At 40.3% G+C, this 21,931-nt stretch overlaps 1 protein-coding gene across 1 annotated transcript; it reads right to left on the reverse strand.

Annotated features, from left to right (window-relative positions):
• Positions 1-729: 729 nt before the first annotated feature.
• On the reverse strand, positions 730-20,841 carry LOC124878969 (SH3 domain-binding protein 5-like). Its single transcript, XM_047383196.1, has 9 exons — positions 20,482-20,841; positions 20,172-20,234; positions 15,027-15,155; positions 6,329-6,493; positions 6,087-6,217; positions 5,779-5,821; positions 2,561-2,777; positions 2,084-2,446; positions 730-1,875 (listed from the first exon to the last, which is right to left on the reverse strand). The coding sequence occupies exons 1-9, from the start codon at positions 20,557-20,559 to the stop codon at positions 1,700-1,702; spliced, it is 1,365 nt and encodes a 454-aa protein (XP_047239152.1). The 5' UTR covers positions 20,560-20,841; the 3' UTR covers positions 730-1,699.
• Positions 20,842-21,931: the final 1,090 nt, after the last annotated feature.

Consider the following 21,931-nt stretch of genomic DNA (forward strand, 5'->3'; position numbering starts at 1 on the left):
TCAATCGCTACAATGAAACAGAAGTGGGAAGTCTATCAAAATCGGAACTTTATAACATGCTTATTCTTCAGGTTGTGGTATGTTTAATGAATATTTGTAGAAAATAGAAAAATTGATTTTTTTTGCTTTGTGTCAGGGATAGTAGAGGCTAACTTAAAACCAACTCAAATCTTTTCATATGACAGGTAGTAATTCTCATGTTATGTTGGACTGTTATGTCATAACTATATTGTATTTATAGTTTTTAGCTTGAGTTTCTTGTTTGCAGTTTTCTCTTTTATTTTGGTGAGTCTAGACCTCTGTTCTGTTTTCTTTTCTTCATCCTGTTTTTCCTCACCTTTTTCTAAGTTTCTCTGTCACCTGCTGGTTTTGTGTTTTAAGTCGTACTCATAATGAGTAATGTTCGGTTTGCTTTCTGTTCTCTAGTTTTTGGTGTCTGTGTGTTTACTTTCTGTTCTGCCCCTCTTCCTCTACTCTGCATTCTTCTGTCTCCTAAATCTGTCTTGTTCCACTGGTCACCTCTCCTCAGTTTATGTTATTTTATTCTTTCATTCACTGCTGGTTCTTTGCGTTATCGGCCCCACTGTCTGTTATCATCTCAGGTAAAATATGAGCAGATTTATTCACACGAAGTAAGCATGGCAAGACTTGAAGGTATCTGCAAAAATGCTCAAGGTCAACAATTCCAGATCTGATCCCAACCTTTACAGAGATGCTGTAGAATAATAGTTACATGAAGCCCACATTTAATGCTTATCTTGTACTAAACAATTACAACAGTAACCACAAAACATGTTTCATATACAAGAATACAGGAGTATAAATATAGAATATCTCTACAACAGGGTAATAGCTGAACAACTGTCCAAAGCACAAAATCATTCACTCAGCCACACAGAGAAACCTCAGAATGCTCTCTGAACTTTGCCCTCAGTGACACATTCACTCACTCTTTCACAAGGCCCAATGGAAGACGTTTATGTAGCTAAAGGGTTAGGTCAAGCTCTAAGTCTGTTTAGTGCTCAGAGTTACTTCTGGGTCCTTCCTTCACATTTCTCCAAAATCGGCGCCTTATTTGCTTTTCAGAGTGGCTGGAGTGACAATGTTGAGCCCCCAAAAAAAATACAGCTTGATTCTGTCCCATTTGGTTCCTCATGTGGAAATGTCTGCTCTTTCAAGCGTTTGCATTAACTGACGATGGCTGTATTTACTTGGACACATCACTGCATAGCTTTAGCAGCTTTAAAAGGAAATCTGTCACTCTGGTAAAACATCAAGAGGTGTTATGGCACACCGGTCGAGGAAGAAGGTCTCTTTGCAAAAGCAAACCAAAGAAAATCAGTCCAACAGTATTGTTTCAGGAAACCGTTGGAGTTTCAGTTAAAAATCATGAATGCCCTTTGATTAATACCAGCACTAATACCACAGAGATCCAAATACTGTCTGTTTTCCACCCTCTATCATTTATCATGTCCATATAGCTTGAGAATTCATTAAACAAGGGTATAATGATGTTAAACACACCAGCTTCCATGTGACAACACTGATGTTTACACAACACTGAGACGGGGAGTCATGCAGGAGAGCAGCTTCACGTCTTGCTGTTACTTTCGGTCACACTTCATCATCCTGCTCTGTCAATAAGTCCAGGTTGGAGCTTGAAGCGGACGCAGTCAGAGTTTTCAGGTGTGATGCAGATTTATTGGACACTGTTCAGAAGCAGAATGGACGTGGCAGAGCTGGGAGAGGAAATTTCAGGGTTGATGTAATGTGGATCCTGCTCATCCTCAGAGTCTCCGGGGTTTTGAGAACCAGTCAAGGTCAGCCTGCTGAGGCCGCCTTCTAATGACGCCTCGGCTCCTTCTGCTCTGTCGCCTGAAACACAGAAGAGAAGAGGAAAAACTGGTTAAAAATCTGTCTGTCAAAAACTGTCTACAGAGCCTTGAAGGATGAAAGTGATATCTTATTATTTTAAAAAACTTATGTGATAGACCATGCAGCACAGGATCATAGGGTAGGGAAAGCATTTACTACATTTAACGAGTTCCTGCAATATTTTGTGGGCTATTATTCTTCCACACACCTCTCTCCTGATCGCAGTCTGGAGAAGAAGCTCCACTGCACTGGCTGCGAGGGCCCAGGAGAGGTGAGACATGACCAGAACTGTACATCAGGTCTGGGTCATGAGAGCTGCAGAGGCCCTCTGACTCCAGACCTTCAGGACAAGAGGAGGAGAGGATGGAGGAGGAAAAAGAAGTTGAGAGGAAGGAGCAGGGGGTGTAGCCAGAGGAGCAGGGCATGCTCATGAGGGTGGAGGCAGAGGTGGAAGGATGGGAGCATGGTGAGGAAGGTGAGGAGGGCATCGTTCGGCATGAGGAGGTGGTGTGGGTGTCTTCCTCCTCCTCTGAGCTTTGACTGCCTGCTTCGTCAACTGAAACTGACACCACTGAAACAAATATGTACACACATAGACATTAAACATGCAGACAACCAGATGCACCAACAAAACAAAACCATGGACTGACAAAAAGGGGAAGAGAGCCAATCATCAAAGACTTACTTGACAGACCGTCTGACTCCATCTTGAAGTTGGCGATGTCATCATGACATTCGTCCACCTCTGCACCCACGCCTTGCTCCCTGGTTCCCATAGCATGGGAGCGCCGGTGAGCATGGATTTCTTCCGAAATGCTCTCTAGGTTGCATAACGCTGTGCGGTACTCGGATTTGGCAACCACAAGCTTGGTCTGACGTTCGTCCACATGATGCTTCAGTTGCTGTGAAAAATCCAGAAACACACACCAGACAAAAACTGACGATGCATACTTTACACGAGCAGACAAATACGCAAGGGCTGGTTTCTGGTTGAAGATATTATAAGTTTCCACCATTATAGAGATGTTCACCAGTCATTTTTTGTAAGTTTAAGTCAAGTCTCTAGTATTTGAGTGACACGGCAGTCAAAATGCGAATCACTTTATAGTTGTAATGGTCTTTCATGACAATTCTGCTATATAGTTTACATTGAAAGTTGCATTGTGATATCTTAGGTATGATCATTAGCCTAAACTGGTAAAAAAAAAAAAGCACACACAAATACAGATAAATTTGCTAGCAGTATTTTTTTCCAAAAATGTTATTTTCTTTCAAAACTGACATGTTTGTGGATAAAATATTATTTTGCTTAAACAGTTGACATCTGCTATGCTTTATTTTAAAAGAAAAATGAATGCAGTGAAAAAAGGAAAAATCAAAATCCTGCCTTTTTCTAACAATATAAATAAAATAAAAACCAAATAAATAATTATAAAATGAAAACTAAAACAGAATTTAAAGGAACAATAATGATTCTGGCATAAAAAGCCCTACAGTGACAACTAGTAACAAACTAATGTTTGCACTGATGTGGCGCGAAGCTTGTTTGTAGCATAAATGTTAACATCCACCATTCATATCACCCGGGTGGGTCTTCAGGTGGCGAATGAAATTAGATGTGGTGGACCCAGCATCCTGTATTTTTTATACCACAGATGCTGCAATTTGATGCTCTTTTATTTGCTGCTTGTGTGAAGTTTTTTTAGCCAAACGTTATTACGAACGATGGGACAGAAACAGATGTGCTCACCATGATTGTGATGGTTTGCACATGTGCCTGCATTTGGTCATGTAGCTTTATGTCACCGCTACTTATAAGGAAAATAATAACACACAGCAGGCAGGCAATCAGACAGGGAAGATACTGTCACACAAAAAAAAACCATAAAAAAATTGTTCACAATTCTCAAATTGCAAGTCTGAAGTCACTATAAGTGCAACTCAAGCACCAGTCCCAAACTCAAATCTCTGCACCATTTCTACTATTAAAGTCTCAAACAGTGACAGTGTGGGGTTTTTACTGGTGATCTGTGACTGTCTACTCCACTATCTACCTGTAGCTTTGAGATTTCACTTAAAGCAACAGGCAGGAGAGTGGATGCATGAAGGTCAAAAGAAGGAAATATCATGACACCTTTTCACACATAAAAAATAAAAAGTCGACTGTTTAGACATTTTTGTGGGAGCAAACAATTCAGACAGTCACGGCTTTATGGATTAACACCACCCAACATTTTTTTCCATTATCACTTATGGTGGTAATGTGACTGAGCATGTCTGTTGGTGAAATAAACAACCTTCTGCAGGCTTTTCTTGCTCACAGACGTACTTTAGAACTAACATTCTGGATAATAACCACATATATTTAGCACCATAGCTACATTTGTCTGATGTAAATTTTCTGTTTGTTTAGGTCTTCTACAGCCGTGTACATCTGCTTTTCAAATATCACAATATCTTTGCAAACAACTAATGGGACTGACTTTGAGTTTCATTTAAACACTTCAGATTCAGTTAGGATTTCAAATGTTAGCAGCTGGAATAAAAGCTTTGTTTGGGCTCTCCAACCCAATGTCCATCCATATTTAAAATATTACAATATGTTAGCTGGGAGCACTGTGAAGGTCATGTTTTTTGACTTCTTCAGTAATTTCAGCACCATCCAGCCTTCCCTATATGAGGGTGAAGCTCCAGAATGCAGGAGTAGATAGTTATCTCGCTGCATGGACCACCGACAACCTCACGGACAGACCGCAGCATGTGAAGCTTCGCGACTGTGTGTCAGAAGTGGTAGTCTGCAGCCCAGGGGTTCCACAGGCTGATGCCCATGGAACAATCTAAGGAGACTAGGAGATTATTTAGTCAACAAGCCTAAGGAGATGGTGTCTGACTTCTGCAGGAAGGCCACTCCTGCCTCACCAGTGAACATCCAGGGTTTGGATATTGGGTCTGTGGCGGAGTATAAGCACCAGGGTGGTCACCTCAACAATAAACTGCACTGGTGCACACACACCAACACCCTGTACAAGAAGGCCCAGAGTCGCCTCCACCTTTTGAGGTGACTCAGGTCCTTTAATGTGTGCAGGGCTCTCCTCTATGATATTGTGGTAGCATCTGCAGTGTTCTACACTGTGGTCTGCTGGGGTAGCAGCTGCACAGAGTGGGACAGCAGTAGCCTGGACAAGCTGGTCAGGAGGGTCAGTTCAGTTGTGGGATGACGCCTCAAATCTACAGTGGAGGTGGGGAAGAGGAGGATGTTGGATAAACTGACATCCATCATGAACAACGCCTCTCACCCCTCTGCAGGCCACAATGCAGGAAGGAACACTTCAGCAGATCCTTCCGCTCTTCAGCATTAAGACTCTACAATATAACCCTATAAATGAACAATACTGCCAATATATATATACGTTTTCACCTCATATATATCTCTTCTTTCTATGTTATATAGTGTTCATATTTGTCGTAATTTTATTTTAGATAATGCGTTAATTTTTTATTTTTAGCGTTTATGATGTTTTCTTTAACGTATCTACCTAGATATGCACTTCACCTTACTGTGTCTTGCTGCTCTGACAATTCAATTTGCCATTTGGGGGAAGAATAAAGTCTCATCTCATCTCAAATTCCAGCAGGTTTATTGGGATTTTATCCGACAATTACTTTACATTTCATCTCAAAACCTGAGATTCAAATAGGCTTTAAACTTTGATCTTCAAGAAGAAGAGTTTTAAACAGTCACAACATGCTCTGTCTGTCAACTCTTCTATATGAACAACAGGATAAAAATAAATAAATAAATACATAATTACCAGAACTTTAATTAACAAACAATACTGTAATATGTTCATAGTTGGATGTTTATGAGTTCCACTAAAATTTACAACCTTTCCATATACATACCTCAAGCTGTAGATAATATTTGGCTTTCAGTTCAAAATAGGGTCTGCAAAACAAGTAATAAGAGAGAAGGTTTAGGGAGGAAAAAGTGCCAGAAGAGAGAAACAGCCCTCTGTTAAAAATTCACATTCCCTGACTCTTAAAAAGGGAGCACACCCCAAAGCTGTCCAATCAACACATGGAACATCTGGAGTGCATCAGATGATGTATAAAGACCCCTCTATTTCTCAGCGCGCTTGCATAATAAGAGGCCCAAAGAAGGGCGAAGCCTGTAAGCGTCATCTCCAGCCAATCATAATGGAAGTACTGACCTGGATTTGTTTATGGAGCGCTTTAGCTTCTTCTCTAGCTGCTTCATGTGCCCGATGCTGGAATTGTAGTTGACCGCTGTTTTTTTGTGTTCGGCTTCACTCCGCGTTCTTGCTTGCTCCGCCTCCATCACCTGAAAATCAAGGTAGACAGTATACTTTAGCCATCAAAGACACTTCCACTCTTGGTGCTGTAGAAGTTAAGATGGACCTTTCTGTGGGTGAGTAGACCTGTGTGTTCTTACTCTCTGGGTGGCATGGTTGAGCATTTCCTGCCAGGCAGAGTCAAACTGACGGGTGTCCTCCTCCAGAAGCTTCTCCTCAGCCAGGGCGATGGTCTCCTTGGCTGCCCGCAAGATCTCCACCGCCCGCTGGAATTCTTGGGTGGCTTTTTGGGCTTCAATCTGGGCCTGTGGTACAAAAATACAGGAGCTCTCATTTGCAGTCAGCTTTGGAGCTCCGTTTATTTCAGCAAGATAGTTTAGGTTTAATTTTAAAGATAATTTAAAAACCTGCATGATGATCATTCTGGAACAATTTTCTTATTTAAGCCTTTCATTACAGTAGGATGAACCAAAATTATGGTAAAGAACTGATTATTAAGATGGTTTAGGTACTTTAGAGCAGTTATATGATGCACTTGACCATTACCACATATTGTCATGTTACAAACTAAGTAGAAGTGTAATTGTAAAGTGGAGAAGAAATTATGTTGTTTTCAGTATTTTTTACAAATAAAAAACAAAAGTACGGTATTTGTATTCAGTCCTATTTACTCCGATGCCCCTAAATAAAATCCAGTGCAACACCTAGTATTTAAACAGAGTCCACCTGTGTGTAACCTCAGGTGTTCTGTGAAGAACTGAGTGGTTTGTTAGAGAGCATTAATAATTCATGCCTACAGACAGGCCATGCAAGGTGAGCATTACTCAAAGCAGCAGCCAGGAGGTCCATGGTAACTATGGAGGATCAGGAGAGATCCACAGCTGGGAGAATCTGTTAAAAGGAGAACTATTAGCTGTGTTGTCCACTAATCTGGTCTTAGTCCTGGAAGGGTGCCAAAAAGAAAGTCATTGTTACAAGTACACTTAACACTGCATATAGGCCAGTACAGTGAAACATGGTAGTGGCAGCATCATGCTGCGGGATTGTTTTTCTTCAGCAGGGCAGCCAGTCAGAGTTGTTAGGAAGTTAAATAGAGGACTCTCTTGGAAGAAAACGTGTTGACGTGAGGCTGAAAAAAGACAGCAGGACAAGGACCCCAAACATTCAACAAGAGTTAGTTAACCAGACAGAACAGATTAAGAATAATTTCTCATATACAACTGTGGCCTGACAAAAGCCAGGGCCTGGGCCAGGGAAAAACAAGCTATAAAAGAAGATAAACCTAAAAATAGAGATAATTTTTTATTATCCTTTTTTAAAACTCACTTTAAACAAAAAAAAGTATGTTTTTTTTGTTTCAGCATCAAACAATAAAAAAACAATAAATACATTTACAATAAAATGGTTGAATAGTGTGAAGCATATTATTGTATTAAAATGGCCCAGACCTAACACCACAGACGCTCTCCATTCAATCTCACTGAGCTTGACTTATTTTGCAAAGATGAATGGTTACAAATATCAGTCATACCTCGAAAGACTTGCAACTGGAATTGTAGCTAAAGGTGGTTCTACAAAGGTTTGAATCAAGGGTGGATAAATACAAATGCATGCCACATTTTCCAGATATCTGATTGTAAAAAAATTAAATAATGCATAATTACCCTTCCATTTACATAAAACCCCAATGAAAACATTCAGGTTTGTGTTAAACGACCAAATGTAAAAATGTTCATGAGTTGTGAATAATTTGGCAATGGATTGTATATAGGGTCAGGTACAGCCTGAGCCTACAACTAAATCTCTGTCTGCTCGCCGTGAAACTTTTTTGTTGTTTTTCAGAAACAAACAGACCTAGAAAAAAAACTTTCATCATTTTTAGCATGCTGGAAACTACTTCTGAAAAAAAAAAAACCTGCAAACAATGTTTACAGGACTCCAGCTCATTCCCATCCCTTTCCCTGACCCAGTCTGTTGCCGAGATTCCATACATACATCAAGGCACAGGAGGTATGCATAAAACCCCCAACATAGTAAATGTTAACTGTGAGTTTGTAAGCGACATGGAGACAAAAAGCTCAAGCCATCAGCATGGTGACCACTTGAGGTGGAACCATTATTTTCTAGCTGTGTTTCTCCGTAAAGAGTAGGCTACTACTGCTTACACTGATGGAACTTATGTTTGTCATTTCTATGCATGCTTTGAAGGATCTATGGGGGATTTATTTTGACAGCCAAGGAAAAACTAAGAGGATTTGCCACTGCATACACACTCATTCAGAAAGACAACGACGCCTTGATCCAGCAGACAAAGACACTTTGTCTCTGAGGAGCTCTGACATGCAGTCAGTGGGCTCTTCTTGCCCACTGCCACAGTCATTAGGGAGATTATTGTCAACCCCCAACCCACAGCACATATATGGACCCACTTGCTTCAGTCGAATAGGTTAAAGGTCATCATGATGCAGTTACAGAAACTATTAGACTAGATGTCCTTGCATGAGATAAAAATTATTTTGCTAAGTTTGCCAAGTAGTTGTGGAGTTTATCTTGGAAAAAGACAAAAGTGAGATGGCAGCATCACACTGAACATTTACCATGACTGTTTGGGAAAGGTTCCTCTTTGCAGCAGTGAAGTTCAGCCTCAGATGTGTTACTTTTCCTGTCATGCATCGCGTTTCATATTGAAATAACACAGCAGCAGCAAAACTAAACCGATAACAGAAATGAAGCTACTAGAACACATAACCTGGAAAGAAGAACCATATAGCACTATAACAACAGCCCAGAAGCAAAAACCTATAGACCAGAACACTGTCCCTGTGTATTTAAAGCAGATTATTGCTGCAGCTTTAACTACAGACGTAGTAAAAGTAAGCGTTTAGATATCATTTCACTTTTTAATATGTAATTTTTGCCAATTTTTACCAGAAGAAAGAATAAGGAACGAGTAACACACCAACCAACAAATAAAGTTTATATGAGAAGCAATTGAACAAAGGTCTAGTGAGTACACACGGTTATATGTATTAATTATGTTTTTAAATTATTTGATAATGAATTGTGAAGGTTTTCCTTAACATTTTAGTGCTACACATATACCTGCTCATTTTGCATAATGGATATTAATCCATTTTATTAATCTATGTATTATTCAGAGTTTTTGTTACATTTAAATGTTTCCTGGCAAAGATCTGCAAGTGGTTCAGGTTCTGAAGAAGCAAAGCATTTCCAGACCATCACACTACAGCCACCATGTTTGATAGTTGGTATATTTTTTCTTTTCTGAATGCTTTGTTCATTTAAAGCCACGTATAACAGGACACACCTCCTAGAAAATTTCACCTTTGTCTCATCAGTCTAATGAATTTTTTCCAAATTGTTTGGTGATCATCAAGATGAAGCGTAAGACAACCTTTTTGTTCTTTTTGATAAGCAAGGGTTTTCATTATGGGACTCCCCCATGAATCCCATTCTGCCCAGTCTCCTTGTTGTTGTTGAACCCTGACCTGGGCTGAGTAGAGCGAGGCTTGGAGAGGTTTAGATGTTTCTCTGGGTTCTTTTGTGACCTCCTAGATGAGTTGTTGATGCGCTCTTAGAGTAATCTTGGTAGGCCAGCCACTCCTGGGAAGGTTCCACACTGTACCAGGTTTTCTCCATTTGTGTATTTGTGTTTTTGCTGGAGTCCCAAAGCCTTAGAAATGGCTTTGTCAATGACATAGTTCAGGTCTGGACACTGTGTGTTGCTTTTTGAAATCTTTCAGCCTACTTCATGTTGTCAGACAGGTTCTCTTTGGGTGATTTATTGATTCTAAAGGTCTGGCAGTATTCATACTTGGGTGTGGCTAGTGAAATTAATCATGGTTAATTTGCATCATGAAGTTATATTTTCACACAATATTTCTGAATGATTAAATCTCCTGGCAGATTTAGATTTAAAGTTATTTTCATGCAACCGAAAGGTTTCTTTTTGTCAGAAAATGCTTCATGTTTTTTACAACCACTGCAGCTCAGAGCTGGTGCAGATGTTCAGTTGATTACAGTTTGTAGTTTACTCCTCTTGTCACTGCTGCTATTACATCATACATTCATGGCCAGATGTTACTGCAGGGACATATTTTGTTTTGCAGACTAATTTTGCAGAATAATTAATTGCAAATAGGTTTGCTTTGCAAAACAATACACCAAAATAAAGTAATTATCAACATCTGTTTACCCTGGTCTTGCTCAAATTACTATCGTTCAAATTATTCGGTTGATTATAAAAGATGGGCAGATATGCTTTATTTGTATTTAAAATGAATGAAAGGTGTGCAGCCATCATCATTTTACATTGAGACGCCCTCACAAGCTGGGAACCTCTGTTCAGAAGACTTCTCTGGATCCTTAAGAGCTTTAAAGTAAGAGACTGAGCTGCAATAAATAAATACACAGCAAGGTAAAGACTAATGGACAAAAGCTTTGTAACACGAAGAGCAGCATAGAAGCCACCTCTGTCTAAAGAAAATATCATGGGCAGAATGAAATTCTTCAGGAAGAAGAAGGAGGGACAGCAGAAGATAGGTGCAAGGTTATTTTCTGTGATGAATAATCTTCTGATTGTTTCCTACATCTGGAAAAACATTTGTCTAGAGAAGAAAAGGTGAGAGCTTCCATCACCCTTGTGCTGTGCTAATAGTGAAGCATCCAGATACAATCCATGGGTGGGGTTGCTTCTCATCTAAGCGAGTGGGCTTACGCACAATTCTGCCCAAGAACACCATTAGAACTGGACAGGGAGTAGTGTTACCTGGGAGTTAAAACCAAATATCCAGTGAAATGAAGCGAAGGATGACGACTATAAAAATAAAAAAAACATTTACCGTATTTTCCGCACTATAAGGCGCACTTAAAAACCATTAATTTTTTCAAAAAATGACAGTGCGCCTTGTAATCCGGAGCGCCTTATATATGGATCAATTGGTTAATTGGTTGATCCATACTGGTTGTACACGGCGCTCTGTCAAAATGTTTCAGTACGACTGGTAAACTACAAAGCCGCACCGCTTGCAGCATTACGGCTACCGTAGTCAGGGGCGTCGCCGAAGTAATAGCGGTAAACACCTGTACTGTGCTTACTCCTAGTCCAACACCACTTGTGTGTGTATGACGTTTGAATGTACTGTTGCAGGAATTGCCTGAACTATATGTGATTAGAAGCTCAGTGTGTGGGGTGTATGTTTCGTGTGTGTGTATGGAAGATGTTGACATTACTCCTCCGGACAGAGGTGGCGCTGTGTGCTGCCGTAGCTGAGAATCAAGAGTGAAGGAGTGACGTCGGTATTATTGTGTGTGTGGGGTGGGTAGAGACGGCGACCGGAGCAGCGGTGTATGAGTCTGTAAGCCCTGTGTTTTTACGTGCTGCAAAGTCATTAAAAAGAACCCCGAATCTCGTCAACAACTCAGTGTTTTGATGCTGTTTCTTCATGCTCAACTCAGCAACGTATGAGTGAGGGAGTTAACCCCGAGGAAACTAGTAACTTCGGCCCTGGAGAAAGCGTCTCCCCTGTGTCATCTGACTACAGTCAGGGGACAGAAACAGGAAAGGTTAACAGTACTAATGTTTGATTTAGTGCATCAAACTGTTTCTTTTACGTGTTTACTGAATCAGGGAAAAGTTCCCTTTCACGTTTTAACTAACGTTTGATTTCAACTTCAACTTCATAGACTCCAATGCATTCCTAACGTGCGGTTGGCTCTATTCAATAGATTTCTATGTAGAGGAGACCTTACCATGAGAGTGAATGGAGTTATCAGAACGCTGGTTTGTAGGGTATTAATAAAGTTTGACTGACTGACTTTGTTGACATTCTCTTTAGCACAGCTCCATCTAGTGGATGCATAACGCAACCCCAGTCAAACGTTTGACTGCAGTAGCTTCTATTCTATTCGCCTTATAATCCGGTGCGCCCTATATATGAAAAAAGTTCTAAAATAGGCCATTCATTGAAGGTGCGCCTTATAATCCGGTGCGCCTTATAGTGCGGAAAATACGGTAATAAATTTAAAAGGTAAAAACTTGTATATTTTACAGTAATTGTTATTGTTATGAGAAATGTACCTAGAAAAAGATCCCGCCTCTTTTTCTTGCATCATGACCCATTTCCCAGAGTGTAAATAGGAGCTGCGAGGACAACAGACGGAGGATGATGGATATTTGATGAGGTGAAACTGTGCAGCACAAACAGAAGACGAACTAAGAGTTTAAAGCTGGGTCGATCTTTGCTGTTTTAATGTCAAAGTGAAGATCAAGGCTCACAATGGAAATCCAGGACTTCCTGGACAGAGTGGGGTTTTCTCAGACACGGTTGGTGTCTCAAGTACAGCCCAGGCTGTGGTCTATGACCAAACATACTAAATGCTGTATGTTTCCACCCTCATTTAATCTTGAAAAAAACTAAAGTAAACACAGATACTCTCTGTCCAATCTGGCTGAGTTTGAGCTATTTTGCAAAGAAGAATGGGCAAAGATGTATTCTATACCTGTGTAAAGCTGACATACCTTAAAAGCTGTACCTGCAGTGATAGATGGTTCTACATAGTACTGACTCATGTTAGGAATAACCTTTATCAATATGCTATTAGCTGTTTTTCCCATCTATACTATAGTGAAATAAAATATAAGTTCTAATGTTTCCCTTTTGTTACACTAGGATAAGAATGCTCATAGACATACAGTACAAGGATAAAAGACCCAAGGATTGTCATAAATGACCTGAAGCTGGGTCACTGGGTTTGATAGTGGAGCAGCCGGTATAACTTGGTTGATTAGAAAACTACAGCACACTTAGATTAAGGATGGACACCCGCTACTACACAACCTAACAGATAGACACCACAATGGTGACACATAGTCTACTGATAATCACTGAGGGAGGGCACATCCATTGATATAAAAACTATATGTGACCTTCTATCAAGGCTCTTCATCCTCTAACACACGGCGACGGTCCAAGACGGGAGCCTAAGCGCTGATCTCTGTAATCATTCCTCTGCCTTAACTTAGATTAAAAAGAGCTAAAAGTTAGAAACTGGTTGAGAGACGTTCCTTTAAGAGTCTTTAGATAGAGTGGTGACTGTTTCCGGGGTCCAAGTACCGGTGGAGCTCCAAGGCATCTGACCGCCAACAGGGTGCGGTAGCTTTGGACACTCACGAGGCTGTAGATAAACGCCACATTTTTCCCTTATATGTAAAAAATGTGGAAAATAATTTTCCTTTCATGTCACAATTATGTACTAAATTGAGTTTGTTTAGTAATAAAATATATTGTAGTTTGTTGTTGATAAAATATAAAAAACTCCATAATGATTCTGACAAGAAATCTCCTGAGTTTAAGATAAATTTGATCCAGGCTTTGTTGCGATTCCATTATGAAGTCCAAATTTTGCGCTATGAGCACTTTGAGCTTCAAAAGAATAAAATTATGTCTTTGTCTGAAAAACCAACAAGCTGTCACCTCGTCATATGTTGCCATAACCACTCACCCCATCCTGCAGGTCTGGTGTGTCACTCTTCAACTGAGTCATTTCATTTTTTTCCACCTAGTCTAGCCCTTCCAGACATTTGTCCACTATGTTGTTTCTGATGGAGTCTAGGGACGAATGGTGGGGTTGGCAGAAGTGGGTGAAGGTGGGCGAATGTGGGCACAGACATTCATAACGACAGACAGTGAGACAGAAGAGAATGCTGGGTGAAAAGTACAAAAGATAGAGCAGCCCAGGCAAATTCCTACACTCTCCCCCACCTCAGTCAGTTGGAATGTAAAGGGGTGAAAATGGGGGGCAGCGGGAGATGAGACTGACGGATTAAAGGGGGGTTGGTGAACTACTGTTGATGTTTTTTGCTCCAGGGTCAGTGAGGACATTTCTGAAACCTGAGGAAATGGGTCATGTATTAAATATTAAATGTTCATCCATAAATCATACCGATGTGATTTTCCAGTTTGACCTCAGGCCTTTACTGGCTTTGGTCTATTTAAACACACACACACATTTTCAGCAGCTACATTTATACCTAACCCTAACAGTAACCCAGAAACGGGGGTCTGGCGCATTAGGATCGAGCTTTGGTCTTCATAAGGCCCATCGGTCTTCAGAAAGTTAGTAAATATACCAGAAAGGGTACTAAATAGGTCACATAAACGAGTGCACACACGCATAGAGTACAGTCAAGCTGGATCGACTCTGAAATTGACAGACACAGGCTTACTGAGAATTACTAACAAGTTTAAAGAGCTCAGCTTATGTCTACTTAAAGGGAGCCATCACGTGAGGTCTATTTTTGCTTCCCTGAGCTAATGTTGCACATATTTCCATTACAATCAACTGATAGACTACAAACATATTTCATGTTCTGACTCCTTCTCTAACAGTTTTTTTATGCTTCATGCACTGCTACAGTTGGGTAGAACAACTTCCCTTTGTGGTTTAAACACCAAACTGAGCTTTTCCCCTCTGCAGAACTCTTTATCGTATTTATTTCTAAAGCTAATGTTGATGCTTCAGTCTGATTGGATACAACCAGAAATGTGGAGTCCAGCGCCTCCCTGTATTGGCCGAGGAATCAGGATCTTATGAGTCATACTTCAGACGGCAGACATTTGTGTGTCATAGCTGCACTGAAATAGACAGTGTCTATCTGTGTGTGTGTGTGTCCTAGTTTATGTCTCTTTGTAATATGACAACTCTAAAGGCAGCACGTGAGGGAGAAACAGGGAGGGTTTGAATGTTGATGGGACCAATATTTACCATCTTTAGAGGTGTGTGTGTGTGTGTGTGTGTGCGTGTGCGTGTGCCTACCCGTCTTGCCACTTTGCGGGCCTCCCAGTAAGGTTTGGAGTCGTCCACAGCTCGTCCAATTTTCTTCATCAGTTCGTCCAGCTTCACTGATGCTTCTACCAGCACTGCTCGAAACCTCTGGCGGAAGTCCTGCGCGTGTGATGGTACGCAAAAAGCAGCATATATAAGCTTATCAAGTCATACATGGTAAAGTGAGTGCAGTGTTTGCTGAGTGGTCCAGTACTTTTTAATCATAAGCAAAAAGCAGGCCAGAGTCAGCTTTTAGGCCATGATTTAAGTTGTCCTCTGTTATGCCTTTTGTAAATCAAGAACTAGTTCAGACAGTGATAAGACATTATACTACACTGAACCTTTGTCTCCTCGACTTTAATTACCCCGAACTTCTCCTGGACTGTTCGTCATACGTGTTTCCACTGTCAGTGCAATAAACACTACTGGTCAAAAGTTTTAGATCCACTTTCTCACTTAATGGGTCTCTTTATTTTCATGACTATTTAAATTGTAGATTCTCACCAATGGCAACAAACCTGTGAATAAACACATAGAATTATGTAGTAAACAAAAAGTGTGAAATAACTCTAAACATTTTTATGCTTTAGATTATTACAGAATAGCCACAATTTGCTTTGATTACTGCTTTGTGTTTTCTCCATTATCTTCATGAGGCGGTCACCTGAAATGGTTTTCCAGAGAGCCTTGAAAGAACTTCCCAGAGGTCCCTTGAGAGACGGCCAAAGGTCAATATTTCAGTCATCACAGCAAAGGGCGGCTACTTTAGGGAATCTAAAATATAATATATTTAAAGTTCTTTTACAATTTTTCATTTGCTACATAATTCTATATGTGTTAATTCACAGTTTTGATGCCTTCAGTGAGAATCTACACACATTGTAAACAGTCCTAAACATAAAGAAAACCATTAAATGACAAAGTGTGTCTAAAACTTTTGACCGGTAGTGTATATAAGTTACTCATATGGACGCTGAAAACAATTTATTCAAAACCCTAAAATATTATTTTATTGTGTATTATGCGTCTCCGTACAACTGAAAGCAGAAGTCTGTCATTTAAAATCTATTATAATTACCATTAGCATAAAACATACAATGTAGAGTTTAAACAGGGAAAATGGATACTGAGGATCATCATCTGAACAGAAATGTGTAACACCTTAAGTGACAAATTTGATGAGATCTGGGGTCCTTCGCCATCATAACATTCAGCTCTTCGACTCAAGCCCCTTTCAGATTATAGTTGTGCAATAAACACGCAACCGTGCTGAATCAAAGAGGTGTGGCTTACAACTTCACCGGCAAGGGATCTCCGCTAGGGGATTTTCTAAGGGCTGAGCTCTGCGTTCTTAACCTTATGCACGTAGCCCGATCAAATTGAGAGCTATAACTAAAAGAAAAGATGTTGCACACCATCCTCAGAAGGTTATCATCTTCATCAGATTCTGCTATTTCTGAGATCAGATGGACATTCTTTGCTAAGGGGAAATAAGAGGTAGAATGGGATTATCAAACATGTTGTGACGATAGGACAGAATTGGCTTTTTCCTGGCATGCTGCAAAACAACAAGTTGACATGAAGATATCATCGAGATATGCTGACCCCAAAATTGTTCTGCCCCTGTTTGTGGAAAACCTTAGACAAGCACTGCAATATGTCCCACAATTTAAAACGTTGCTGTGCAAAAATGAAGCCTTGTGTGTAATTTTACAGAAAGAAGACGTAAACTTCACCCAGCCTGCAGGCATGTGGAATCAGCATTCCAGACCATTTTTTAGGTTGTGTCCTCCAAACCAAAACTAAAACAACATCCAGTTTGTTAGTATCAACATGGCCAAAAGCCAAGCTCTGTTCAAGTGTAGGGTTGTATGTTTGGTCTTGGCAGTAGTGATGCAGAAAGGCACACTGAGACGTTCCTTCTTTCTTCTGTAGCATGCCCATGCATTTCTCATTGTGACAAATAAAAACCTTGACCACACAGAAAAAGAGGGTCAGGTTACTGGACTGAACTGACCTGCATTCATGACCTGTCAGCAATGTCTGTGAAGAACTTTGAAACTAAAGCACTTAATCTCTTGGTATCCTCAGTAACAGAGCCCCATTGAGGATAATGTGGGAGTGGAAACATGAATAAAAACTGCATATTCTAAAATCTGCTCTATCAAGCAATCGACAGGTCATCAGCCAGCTGCATATCAGTGTTTGTGTATGTGTGATGTCGCCTCAGGTGGTCAGTGCAGGCTGTAACTGGGAGGATATAAAAAGGCAGCACCTGCATCCTGTTATCAAGCTGACTGAGCGGCAAATGAGAGGTTAACGAAGGGAAAACGGAGAGGGGGCCGCAGGAAGCTCACTTCCTGTGACATCATAACACTTCCTGACAAGCCATTCCTGTACTGAGATTATGATGCAGCTTTGAATCCAGGAGATAAATCCAGCATGCTACTGCACATACAGCGCCCTAAAATTTACAGGCCCATCCCCTGGTGAAAATCTGTAAAAACCATTCAAATAAATTCACATTTTATCAATGCAAAATCTCATGAGTGCATTTATTCACAGGGAAAACTATCACATGTTAAAAAATACCTCATTTAACAAAATCTCTGGTGGCTCAGTTATTGGTACCAATACCTATTCCTCTAAATTACATAGAACTGATGGATTTTTTTAGTTATAATTTATATTTTCAGCTTAATTAAAGTGCCAAGAAGCTTTTAATTAGTCATCCACAAAGTCCTGTATTCTTGGGGTATAAATATGACATTACACAGATGCCCATTTCTCTAAACCATTCTTCAAAATGGGAAAGACGAGAGAATATTCTGTTCAAATAAGTCAGATGTGTTTTGATCTTCTTAAGCAGGAAATGGCTTTCAGAAAAGCACTCTAAAAATAATGTGTTAGAGAACTACAACAAAGAGTGGCATCTTGGAGTCACTAAGTCTCCATATCAGCTGTAAGATTCCATCAACACACCAACCTGTTGGTTAGGGGGCCTCCGAGGAAAAGCCTTTTCTTTCCTAGCATCACAAATGTTCACATGTGGGGTTTACTAAACTCTACTAGGACTTTAACTGAAGCTTTGGTCAGATGAGGTAAGGTTTTCAGCAGCAAACACTTCAGACGGGTCTGGCATAATACAAAGAATGAATATGTGAAAAAGCACCTGACGCTCACTGTTAAGCAGAGTGCAGGATGTATGATGCTGTGGACCTGCTTCTCTTCCTAAGGCCCTGAGAGCTTTGTTAGAGTGCATGGCATCATAGACTCTTTGGGCTGTTCTTTGTGTCGTTCATTTAAACATATGGTCAAGTCAGCAGAATATTGGTTCCCCTGACATAAAATCAACCTTTTTCCATGGCAACCTCAGCCCCCTGACCTGGATCCTTTAGGAAACCTGTGAGGTCAGCTGATAAGAGAGTGGAAGAGTCGACCCAGGATCTAGAGAGACAGCAAGAAAATAACAGCAAAATATCCCTCTCTCTGCTAATACTAGTAGCACCAGTCATTTTCCTGTCGGCAGAGTCACACACAGTGGGAGAAAGGATATAACGTTGCTGCATGAATGTTTTTCTAAATCCTCTAAATCTACAGTACACCTTCCTTCATTTCCTGGCAGTACAAGAAAACACGTTTGGCCTCAGGACATTGCTTATTTTACAGTTTGCTTATGTCACAATTGTGATTTTATATTTGCCATTCAGAAGGGTGGGATTCTTGAAGCATTATGAATGAAGTAAGAAGGGTTTTTTTTTTCTTTTAAAGAAGAGGAAACAAAGTAAAAAAGGAAAATCCCGGCGTCTGTCTCGTGTTTTTATCCCGGCTCTGGGTTGAGAAACAGAAGAAGCCTACTTTTAGGATAAGAAAAACTGTGGCCTCGCTCTGGAATGTTTAGGTTTTGTTGAACACTAACCCAATAAGCATATTTGAATGCAAGCCAAAGCAATAAAAAATCCTTTCTACAAACAATCAATCTTTCCAGTCTTCCGTACTTGACTTTACAGCTTTCTTTCTCTTTTAAAGCGATTCATTTCTGCCTTTACAATCAGGGGAAGGGAGTAGCAGGGCAATGGTGAGAGCAATTGGGATCTAAGTTGCTACAGAGGTGCTATTAAGATGTTGTTCCAAGTTTTCTTCAGAAAGATCCCACACTGTGCAAGAATTTTCCATCTTTCTGATTTGATGAGCTCAGAAAGATGAGCCGTTTTAAAATCCAGACACTACTGCTATGGTCTATTTTACATAATAGACCAACTTACAGTAGTGTATAATAATAGTGTATAACTGTGAAACTATAAAGAAAATAATGCATTTAAAATTTTACGATTTTTAATGGTGTAGCACCCCCTTTACACTGATACCCTAGTTTAAATCCAGGGCACTAAGTGCCTTCAGGGGTCAACTAATAGAGTCGATCTGTGTTTAAAGAAAATAACACTACACAATACCCCGAACACATCATTCCCACTGTGGAACATGGTGGTGGCACACACATGCTGTGGGGATGTTTTTCTTGAGCAGGAAAAAAGGAGTCTGGTCTGAGCTGATGGGAAGATGGATGGAACTAATACTGAGTAACCCTAAAGGAAAACCTGACCTAGACTTGAGGCTTAGATTGAGGTTCACCTTATTGTAGGACAACAACCCTAAACAAGTAGCCAGAGATACAATATGATGGTTCAAATCAAAGCATATTTAGGCATTATAATGGCCTAGTCAAAGTTCAGACCTGAATCTAATCTTGAGAATCTATATGAAGACAATGCATTAACTTAGAATGGCTAAGATGTTTTGAAAACTTGAAAACCATCCATTATTTTCATTTCAGTTCACAACTATACAGAGATTTGTGTGGGTCTATCACATAGAATCCCAATAAGACACACCACTGTTTGTTGTTGTGATGATGTGAGAAAATGTGAAAAAGCTCTAGGGGTGTAAACACTTCTGCAAGCTGCTGTTGAGCTTTAACAGAAACAGAGACTTCATCTATTTAAGTGAAAACATTTCAAACCAGAATGTGGATTTGGAAGGCTCTCTCAGTTCAGCCTGGGCTGAGAGTGTTTACCACAGCAGGACAGATCCATTAATGATAGAGATGTCTGTACTTTTTCTTTTATTTGGTCTTACCTCCAGCTCGCTCTCCAAGCGGTTGATGTCATCTGTGGACTGGTTCAGCTTCTCCAGTTCTCCCTGTTTACAGCAAACATTAGGAGGACAAAGAGAGGCAGACTGTGTATCTGGAGGGTAAACTGTGTGACTTCTGCTTAGTCAAATTACTAACTGTTCAGTCTGCTGTGTCCCTACATGTGCTAAGAAAGCATTAAAAGGCACATATGATATGTTCAACAGTATATTACATTGGTAATATATGCTAAACTCCATACAGGATTTGCCTTTTCAGGAATATTTCATCCCAACTTTTCCTGACATCTCTCACCTGGATTCTTGGATCCACTTCTTCCTCCTCCTCAGCACACAGAGAGTCATCCTCACATGTATTCCCATTCCGCTCCATCCTCGGAAATATCCGCAGATTTTCAGTTTTTTTCTTTTCTTTGGTAAAGAAGCGAGGCTATCCAACGCAGACAATAAGGGTTTATGAGAGGCTGACAGCAGTGATCCGCCCTGTTTAACCTTCACACAGAGCGCTCGGCAGTCTGCATGCTCTCAGCGGCTTTGGAGGAGCTACTGCGCGGTCAGGAGCAGAGGTGACCGCGGTGTTCGCACAGCGCCGCATTCGGCCGCGGCGACGTCCACAATCAGCCAGCGAAGCACCATGTCTTCAGGCGTGGACGTACTGCAAAAACAGAAAGTCACCTTTTCTGATCAAAAGGAGTAGTTCCGGTTTTGGACTTTCAAAATAAAAGTCAAAAATGGGGCAGAGGCGGCACCATTTTTCTAATACTAATATAATTTCCAAATGTGAGAAAGCATCAGCATTAAACATTTTTCCTTGACTTTGTGTATTCCCGAGAGACCAAAAGACAGCTTTACTATTGGCACACCATCCGAGTGGAGCACCTTCTTTCACATACTTGTTTTCTAACAAACCTCTGAGTCTAAAAGTAAAGAGTATACTGAATACACGTGGACACATTTCACACATTTCAGTTTATTACTGTAAATCATTCTTTGCCATAATCTGACTTCCACTTTACAACTATGTGCCATTTCATATTGGTGCATTGCATAAAAACCCAAATAAAATACATTGACATTTTTTCCACAAAATGGAACAACGAGAGACAATGATACTATGATCTGTCTGCATTGGCAGGTCATCAGCATGTTCTGGTCCTACACAGTATAATCATGCTGCCCACTCAGAAAGTAAAGTAATGTTACCACAATGTTCTGACCTTTTGTGCATTTGTTTGAACAGCCCTTGTGCAATACACAGAATGAGATAAGAATTTTCAGTCAAATAGAAAACACATTTTCTAGTCAGTTCAACACAGTTTCTGAGATTTATCAAATAAAAATGAACTCTTTGCATTTAAAAAAAGCATCAAGATTTCATCAAGATTTAATTTATTAAGGGGGAAATGTTATCCGAACCTACCCAGTAATAGGTGTTTGGGATGACTGGGAATGTGTCTTCAGCATCCCATTGAAGGAATCTTGGTCCAATCTTTTTTGCAGAATTGTTTTAATTCAGTTTCACTGGAAGGTGATCAGCTCGTTTAAGGGATCTGAAAACGTACCTTTTTTTGTGTGCTTTTTTTGAGTTATTCAGAAGTGGTTTTGCTGGTCCCAATGCTGAACCCAAGTGCATTTGTGCTTATGGTCAGAAACTGATAACCGGAAATTCGGGGTTTCATTAATTATACGAAGCAGTTCCAGACTGTTCCACTGCCACTGAATTGCTTAACTGATGGTATGATTGT

The sequence above is a fragment of the Girardinichthys multiradiatus genome, chromosome 13 (genome assembly GCF_021462225.1).
Source record: "Girardinichthys multiradiatus isolate DD_20200921_A chromosome 13, DD_fGirMul_XY1, whole genome shotgun sequence".
Classification (NCBI taxonomy): domain Eukaryota; kingdom Metazoa; phylum Chordata; class Actinopteri; order Cyprinodontiformes; family Goodeidae; genus Girardinichthys; species Girardinichthys multiradiatus.